Source organism: Coregonus lavaretus (genome assembly GCF_964263955.1).
Source record: "Coregonus lavaretus genome assembly, chromosome: 8".
In the NCBI taxonomy this organism is placed as follows: Eukaryota; Metazoa; Chordata; class Actinopteri; order Salmoniformes; family Salmonidae; genus Coregonus; species Coregonus lavaretus.
Genome location: NC_139995.1, coordinates 32683010 through 32692714, shown reverse-complemented (window position 1 = coordinate 32692714; position 9705 = coordinate 32683010). Strand labels below are relative to the sequence as shown.

Below are 9705 nucleotides of genomic sequence, written 5' to 3'. Positions count from 1 at the left end.
GGTGACAGGCACAGACGACATTTAAGGTGTCCCTCAGATTCATGGTGGATGGTTGCATTTTTATATCTACATGTTGCTGTTTTTATGTTTTACACTAGTTTTGCCTTTTATCCCTTGCATTGATATATACTTGCACATGACACATTGTTTTTCACTGTAAAATGGTTTGAATTATTAGAAAAGATAAATCCATTGTTGTTACTCTTGTATTGATGCTTGTCACTTTATTTAAATAATGTGTTAATGAGAGAAAGTTAATTAGAAGCTTTACATTGCCGCTATACAATATTAAAATAGGAACGTATTCCAATACCTTTTTTCCTGTTCATTGTAAACATGAGTAAACACATATGTCCATAAATGTTATTTCAGAACATATAATTCATTCAACAATATATAAAACAAGCATACAATTTAATCCCCTAAGGTCGATGTCCGCACCCCCTGTGGAAATGTAATTAGCATAAAACAATTTTTTTAAATCAGTCAATTTAAGCTAGAGATATGTTTTTTTTGTTGCATTGGATGCCTCTCAATCCACCACATCAGCCTATATCGCACTTCCGCATCTGTGGTGAAAGGTGACAGAGCTAGAGCGGTGTTTGTCAGACCACGAGACAATCCCGAAAATCGGTCTTCTCACAAAATCGTCTGTAGCGTACAAATTATGGAAAGATGAGACTCTCACGAACACAATGGTGTTCTCTGTTTTGCTCTAGGCCCACAGACCTCACAAGACTCGTCTGAAGGTCCCTCGGTACCAGTTGAAAAAATGAATGGAAGTATATATGGAGACTGTTTAACATCATGTTTAGGTTTAGGACCTGTCATGAAACAATGGTAAAGTCAATTACATTCTGTCACAATAATTTAATATTTCACATTAAAACACTGTGGTCTTGTGTTGGAGACCTTACCTGAATGAATCCCATACCAATAAATAATGGACACCTACTCAGAGGCATACATTAAGTACAGCTTATGAGTAGGGGCTTGAGTTTTTCCCAACCACATGACCTGACCTGAAAAACCTCAGGGCCCTAAAGAGTTTTCCTGGTCAGGACACATAATCAGGAAAAACTCAGGGTGCTACGAGTACAGAGGGCTGTCATATTAACAGTCCAAATTGAAGTGTGTTGTCCACTGTCCTTTGTGTTTAGCCATGCTCCTCTGGTATCTGTCCAGGGATCCTGACCCCCTGGTCCAGAGTGTTCCTGGGGCTGGAGTTGGCGCAGCTGGAGCGTGTGTCGGCCGTGCTGCTGGTCCTCTGAATGAACTGGAGGAAGTTCTCCTGAAAGGAGCCCTCATGGCTGGAGGCCACCAGCTCCACCGGCCCGGAGGAGCAGCAGCGCCGGAACTTGACCAACTCCTCCCTGATCTGCCTGTTGAGAAGGCCATAAAAGAAAGGGTTGACAGCGAAGGAGGAGTAGGCCAGCCAGGTGACGGCCTCCTCCACGTCCCCGGGACTCTGCAGGGATGAGCTGAAGGACAGGTGCAGGTGGAAGGAGAAGTAAGGCAGCCAGCAGAGCAGGAACTGGCCCACAATGACCACCAGGGTGAGGGCAGCCTTACCCCCGCTGAATGCCCTCTCAGGGGACAGTCTCTGGGGCAGGCTGCGGGTGGTGTTGATGATGGTGGTCTGGCTGTTGATGGAGTCAGAACGGTTGGGACGTTTGGCCGGGTTGGACGAGGCCCAGGTGGTGGGCGCGGGTGCGTGCTGCAGGGCAGCTGAGCGCGCCACCTTGTACACGTTACAGTAGACAGCAAAGATGACAATGGCAGGTAGCAGGAAACACACCACGCTGAAGAGCACGGCGAACACCTTCCTCAACCGACTGTGGCTCCAGTGGAGGGAGCAGTGGTTGGCAGCGATGGAGCTGTGGGCCCCGTAGGCAGGCCAGCCAAACAGGGTGACCAGGGCCAGCAGGATTGACTTGACCCAGATGAGGATCATTATGCCGATGGCAAGGTTGATGCTCATCTTCACCTCGTAGCGCATTGGATGGACGATGTAGTAGTAGCGCTCCACACTGATGGCGGTGATGGTGAGGATGGAGGCACAGATGAGGAACACATTGAGGAAAATGTAGACCTGGCACTCCAGTACGGTGAACACCACAGTGCCAAAGAAGGGCGAGTTGGAGATGATGCCCAGGGGCATGAGGAGGATGGCACACAGCAGGTCCACTGCACACAGGTGGCACACAAAGGCAAACCTCTTCAGGTGAGGGGCGCGTGCGATGGCCACCATGACTCCAGTGTTGGCCAATAGGGCGATGAGGTTAAGGGTCACCATTGCGAACAGCCCAATCAGATCTTTGATTTGAGACTGGGAGCTGGTGACCACTCCCACCTCTGCGGGGACTGTGGGGTTGGGTCCCCATAGGCTGGTTGTGAGGTTGGCACCTGTGCGATTGGGAGTAGAGGCCAGCATCGGACCAGATTTCTCCATAGTTCACAAAAGTCTAGTCAGAGGCATCACTACAGCAGCAGGCCCCATTGCAATGTTTACTTTCTTCTCTTTTCAGGTACTTGTCATCATGTTGGATATGTCCTGTTAAGGAGACAAAAACACAATTCAAACAATTACTGTATATGAGCTTGAAATGTCATGCTGATGCAACTTAACATATGGTTTACTACTACAGTACATTTTGCTTTGATGCCGTATAATCATGTTTGGTAATCCTTTTTCTATTAAATCAGTCTTCATTCCTGTCATGTGAGGGACAACCTAATTGATTTATTACATTTCAGATGGTCCTGGAGACCTCATTGTATTGACAAGGAATATGTTCTACATTAATAACCCTTTAATCCTTCAAAGACGTTCTGTCTGATGGGCTCCTGAGAGAAAATTGCCTCTACAAGTTTAATCTTCATGATGTCTTTGCTCTAGGCTGCACTGAGCATTTCTATATTTGTTTCAGGTCTTGTTCTAAAGAAAACTTATGGAGGGGTGGGTTGATAATTAGCCCAAGGTCAGAGTGGAAATATACCGTACATTCTATCCCATGCCTTGCTCACACAGAAGAGGATGAGAGGGTAATAAAAAAAACATTTAGGGTAAAATAAGAGTAAAAATAGCTGTGTTTATGTCAAAGCAACTTTATCTCCCATCCAGGGAAAACAAAGCGGTTTGGTAAGCCTCAGGGTTTTACCAGTAAGCTCTATCAAGGTTTCCCAAACAGAGAGGAACACCGCCTAAGGCCTTTGTTCATGTTCAACATAATAATAATAATACATTATAAATTATAATAATTTATTAAACTTCTATAGCGCTTTTCATAGAATCTCAATGCGCTTTAAGAGCAAAAAACAAACATCATATCACAATGCTCGCCAATACATTTTCTAGAGAGTCCTCTCTCAAAAGACCTATGATGGTTCTCAATTATATAATTTAAATTTGATTAGGAAAAACATGTCCAAATACATCAGTCTGATACACTGAGTGTACAAAACATTAAGAACACCTGCTCTTTCCATGACATAGACTGACCATGTGAATCCAGCTGAAAGCTATGATCCCTTACTGATGTCACTTGTTAAATCCACTTCAATCAGTGTAGATGAAGGGGAGGAGACAGGTTAAAGAATGATTTTAAAGCCTTGAGACAATTGAGAAATGAATTGTGTATGTGTGCCATTCAGAGGGTGAATGGGCAAGACAAACGATTTAAGTGCCTTTGAACGGGGTATGGTAGTAGGTGCCAGGCGCACCGGTTTGTTTCAAGAACTGCAACGCTGCTGGGTTTTTCACGCTCAACAGTTTCCTGTGTGTATCAAGAATGGTCCACCACCCAAAGGAAATCCAGCCAACTTGACACAACTGTGGGAAGCATTGGAGTCAACATGGGCCAGCATCCCTGTGGAACGCTTCCGACACCTTGTAGAGTCCATGCCTCGACGAATTGAAGCTGTTCTGAGGGCAAAATATTAGGAAGGTGTTCTTAATGTTTTGTACACTCAGTGTATAATCTAATATAGTACTGAAGTTAGAATAAAAATAAAACAAATCAAATGAATTTGTCAAATGTTGGATATTATTTACATTTATACAGCATTATAGTCACAAGGGGATACCTGCCCTGGCCTGAACTCTCTCTATTTCACTGCCTGGAGGTTATCTGACAAGCCAAACTACCAGATCACATGGACATAAAACCAAGATAGCTAAAGACATTAGAATACATGCATTTTCACTGTTTTGATTGTGAATGAGAAAAAAAACTGTTTTAGTTCAGATAAAGTACTTCCCACTGGGCAAAAACTGGTTGAATCAAAGTTGTTTACATGTGATTTCAACCCTGAAAAATTTAATGACGTTGAATCAACGTGCAAAAAGTCATCAACATAAGGGCATTTCGTATTTTTTTCACCCAACTTTTAACCTAAATATAATGACATGATGAATTCACATTAGTTTAATGTAAATCAAAACTAGATGTTGAACTGACGTCTGTGCCCAGTGGGTTACTACAGTTTGTATGAAACATATAGTTCTTACTCCTTGCTATATGGCGTGTCAGCATTGCATGGATTCTGGGAACACTAAGTAGATAAGAGTAAAGGTCACATTAGATAAGGTGTGGGACACGGGGCCAATGGATGGATTGTGGTGTTTTTCCTCCTTTCTCTCCAAACATTGAGCAACAACAACCTTTCACTCACAGAGGAAAGCAAAACAATTCTATTCTTGCCTTTTGACATTGATTCATAAACCCAATATACTGCCCTTAATGAATGTCCTGGTCCTTTCCATTTTTAGAAAGGTGTTTTACTACAGACAGGAGAAAAAGTATAACACTTAAGAATAATACACTGCTCAAAAAAATAAAGGGAACACTTAAACAACACAATGTAACTTCAAGTCAATCAAACTTCTGTGAAATCAAACTGTCCACTTAGGAAGCAACACTGATTGACAATAAATGTCACATGCTGTTGTGCAAATGGAATAGACAACAGGTGGAAATTATAGGCAATTAGCAAGACACCCCCAATAAAGGACTGGTTTTGCAGGTGGTGACCACAGACCACTTCTCAGTTCCTATGCTTCCTGGCTGATATTTTGGTCACTTTTGAATGCTGGCGGTGCTTTCACTCTAGTGGTAGCATGAGACGGAGTCTACAACCCACACAAGTGGCTCAGGTAGTGCAGCTCATCCAGTATGGCACATCAATGCGAGCTGTGGCAAGAAGGTTTGCTGTGTCTGTCAGCGTAGTGTGCAGAGCATGGAGGCGCTACAAGAAGACAGGCCAGTACATCAGGAGACGTGGAGGAGGCCGTAGGAGGGCAACAACCCAGCAGCAGGACTGCTACCTCCGCCTTTGTGCAAGGAGGAGCAGGAGGAGCACTTCCAGAGCCCTGCAAAATGACCTCCAGCAGGCCACAAATTTGCATGTGTCTGCTCAAACGGTCAGAAACAGACTCCATGAGAGTGGTATGAGGGCTCGACGTCCACAGGTGGGGGTTTGCTTACAGCCCAACACCGTGCAGGACGTTTGGCATTTGCCAGAGAACACCAAGATTGGCAAATTCGCCACTGGCGCCCTGTGCTCTTCACAGATGAAAGCAGGTTCACACTGAGCACATGTGACAGACGTGACAGAGTCTGGAGACGCCGTGGAGAACGTTCTGCTGCCTGCAACATCCTCCAGCATGACCGGTTTGGCGGTGGGTCAGTCATGGTGTGGGGTGGCATTTCTTTGGGGGGCCGCACAGCCCTCCATGTGCTCGCCAGAGGTAGCCTGACTGCCATTAGGTACTGAGATGAGATCCTCAGACCCCTTGTGAGACCATATTCTGGTGCGGTTGGCCCTGGGTTCCTTCTAATGCAAGACAATGCTAGACCTCATGTGGCTGGAGTGTGTCAGCAGTTCCTGCAAGAGGAAGGCATTGATGCTATGGACTGGCCCGCCCGTTCCCCAGACCTGAATCTAATTGAGCACATCTGGGACATCATGTCTCGCTCCATCCACCAACGCCACGTTGCACCACACACTGTCCAGGAGTTGGCGGATACTTTAGTCCAGGTTTGGGAGGAGATCCCTCAGGCGACCATCCGCCACCTCATCAGGAGCATGCCCAGGCATTGTAGGGAGGTCATACAGGCACATGGAGGCCACACACACTACTGAGCCTCATTTTGACTTGTTTTAAGGACATTACTTCAAAGTTGGATCAGCCTGTAGTGTGGCTTTCCACTTTAATTTTGAGGGTGACTCCAAATCCAGACCTCCATGGGTTGATACATTTGATTTCCATTGATAATTTTTGTGTGATTTTGTTGTCAGCACATTCAACTATGTAAAGAAAAAAGTATTTAATAAGATTATTTCTTTCATTCAGATCTAGGATGTGTTGTTTTAGTGTTCCCTTTATTTTTTTGAGCAGTGTATGTTTTGCACTGAAGGGTCAATTACTTACAGTGGGGAAAAAAAATATTTAGTCAGCCACCAATTGTGCAAGTTCTTCCACTTAAAAAGATGAGAGAGGCCTGTAATTTTCATCATAGGTACACGTCAACTATGACAGACAAATTGAGAAAAAGAAATCCAGAAAATCACATTGTAGGATTTTTTATGATTTTTTTTTGCAAATTATGGTGGTAAATAAGTATTTGGTCACCTACAAACAAGCAAGATTTCTGGCTCTCACAGACCTGTAACTTCTTCTTTAAGAGGCTCCTCTGTCCTCCACTCGTTACCTGTATTAATGGCACTTGTTATCAGTATAAAAGACACCTGTCCACAACCTCAAACAGTCACATTCCAAACTCCACTATGGCCAAGACCAAAGAGCTGTCAAAGGACACCAGAAACAAAATTGTAGACCTGCACCAGGCTGGGAAGACTGAATCTGCAATAGGTAAGCAGCTTGGTTTGAAGAAATGAACTGTGGGAACAATTATTAGGAAATGGAAGACATACAAGACCACTGATAATCTCCCTCGATCTGGGGCTCCACGCAAGATCTCACCCCGTGGGTTCAAAATGATCACAAGAACGGTGAGCAAAAATCCCAGAACCACACGGGGGGACCTAGTGAATGACCTGCAGAGAGCTGGGACCAAAGTAACAAAGCCTACCATCAGTAACACACTACGCCGCCAGGGACTCAAATCCTGCAGTGCCAGACGTGTCCCCCTGCTTAAGCCAGTACATGTCCAGGCTCGTCTGAAGTTTGCTAGAGTGCATTTGGATGATCCAGAAGAGGATTGGGAGAATGTCATTTGGTCAGATGAAACCAAAATAGAACTTTTTGGTAAAAACTCAACTCGTCGTGTTTGGAGGACAAAGAATGCTGAGTTGCATCCAAAGAACACCATACCTACTGTGAAGCATGGGGGTGGAAACATCATGCTTTGGGGCTGTTTTTCTGCAAAGGGACCAGGACGACTGATCTGTGTAAAGGAAAGAATGAATGGGGCCATATATCGTGAGATTTTGAGTGAAAACCTCCTTCCATCAGCAAGGGCATTGAAGATGAAACGTGGCTGGGTCTTTCAGCATGACAATGATCCCAAACACACCGCCCGGGCAACGAAGGAGTGGCTTCGTAAGAAGCATTTCAAGGTCCTGGAGTGGCCTAGCCAGTCTCCAGATCTCAACCCCATAGAAAATCTTTGGAGGGAGTTGAAAGTCCGTGTTGCCCAGCGACAGCCCCAAAACATCACTGCTCTAGAGGAGATCTGCATGGAGGAATGGGCCAAAATACCAGCAACAGTGTGTGAAAACCTTGTGAAGACTTACAGAAAACGTTTGACCTGTGTCATTGCCAACAAAGGGTATATAGCAAAGTATTGAGAAACTTTTGTTATTGACCAAATACTTATTTTCCACCATAATTTGCAAATAAATTCATTAAAAATCCTACAATGTGATTTTCTGGATTTTTCTTTCTCATTTTGTCTGTCATAGTTGACATGTACCTATGATGAAAATTACAGGCCTCTATCATCTTTTTAAGTGGGAGAACTTGCACAATTGGTGGCTGACTAAATACTTTTTTTCCCCACTGTACCTCTTGTTTATTTTTTGAGAGGTCACATGAGTCACCCATGCTTGTCCCTCCAAAGTCCCCCTCACTGTCCCTCTCTGGTCCCACCCCCTCCCTCCCTGCCATTTCAGCTCGAGCTGTCACTGCACAGCTACTGTCAACTGGGAAACCCACTGAGATGGAGTCAGTATAATATCCTTCAATGTTAGTAAATTAAAACAAGTATTTTCTTAAAATTAACATTTTGTATTTAGGATGTAGCTAAATATGGATGTAGAGGCAAACATTTTGTAAGGCTGTGTATTATGAATGATAATAGATGGGATATAAAAACATTTATGTTACATTTCCATTCAGGAAATTACGGTATACTATTCTACTCAAAAGATGAAGTAATTTCTTAAGTGCACATACACATACAGTGGACACTGGACATATATATTACCTTGACTTTGAAACACATGCACCTGAAGCAGAAAACCCACTCCCCAAAAAACAATAACTCTCAAAATAGCTTGTTCCCTCAACTTTCAGCTCATCTATGACAATCTGATGAAATGTTCAAGTGATTACACTCTATGTAAAAATGCACAGTGCACCTCCAACAGAACGTGCACCTGTTTGCTATGCAACCTGTTGAGGATACATTATGGATTTGTGAACTGAGTCAAAATGAGTAGAATGATAATATAAGAAAAGTATTGTAACCTACCCATGATATGAGATTATGATATGTCCAGTCCAATTCAAAGAGATCAGGATTTCATGATTCGTCCATTCTGGATATCCCAGGTGTTGTTTTAGTGAGGAGACCTCAGTTAAGCAGATCCAAACCTGAAAAGGTCCAAGTAGACCAGTTACACTGGGTATTTCCACTGGATGAGCAGGACAAGCTCCACACTGCTGAGGATAGAGTTAGCCAGTGGGTTGTCCGGAGGTTTTGAAGTCTCTGGTATAGGTGTAGAGGGAATCTCCCTGGTCCAGACCAGGCTGTGATCACAGAGGGACACTAGTGTGAGAGCAGGTGTGTGTAGAGGCTGTTGATCACTTCACTCAGGATGGTGTCTAAGTCCCTGATAGATGTGAGGATGCGCTCTCCATCCCTCCTCCTCCTCTCACTCTATCACTGTATAAGGCAGTGACTGTCACACATTGTGCACTGTGTGATTTCCCCCTCCCCCCTCTCCAACAGACACACACTCCACTGTCCCCTCAGAGACAGTTCTTCTCTGGGTCCTAGATCACACCAATTCAAAAGACTGACATCAGCTCTGCTTTAACTGCAACTGGCATATACATGTTAACATGTTGGCTTTTTCCAACAATGTGCTTCTGTATTTTTTAGATGCAAATACAACCAATTTATTTTTTACAACCAAATATCACATTACTCATAGAGCAAGGGTTATTAAAACATGAGGTATAATCTTGTCCTGACTCCTCAACTTTCCTATATTGGATTTAGTGATTGACCCAGCTGTGGTGAAATGAGGTAATTTCCACTAATCTCTGGATGACAATATTCAAAATTGAGTGCAAGGAAGAAACTTTAATGGTAACTGTCTGTGTTGGTGTTGCTGTTTATTGAAATGTTGAATGTGTTGTCTGAAGAATGTGGTCATCACATCCAACTGTGCATCTACAGCATGTTGCAAACGTTGGGCAACAACCACTAAATAGTGGCAACCCACAGTAGTGAC

At 43.8% G+C, this 9705-nt stretch overlaps 1 protein-coding gene across 1 annotated transcript; it reads right to left on the bottom strand.

Moving 5' to 3' along the window:
• Positions 1–202: 202 nt before the first annotated feature.
• Positions 203–9135, bottom strand: gpr61l (G protein-coupled receptor 61-like). Its single transcript, XM_084167987.1, has 2 exons — positions 8718–9135; positions 203–2554 (listed from the first exon to the last, which is right to left on the bottom strand). The coding sequence occupies exon 2, from the start codon at positions 2450–2452 to the stop codon at positions 1157–1159; it is 1296 nt and encodes a 431-aa protein (XP_084024113.1). The 5' UTR covers positions 2453–2554; positions 8718–9135; the 3' UTR covers positions 203–1156.
• Positions 9136–9705: the final 570 nt, after the last annotated feature.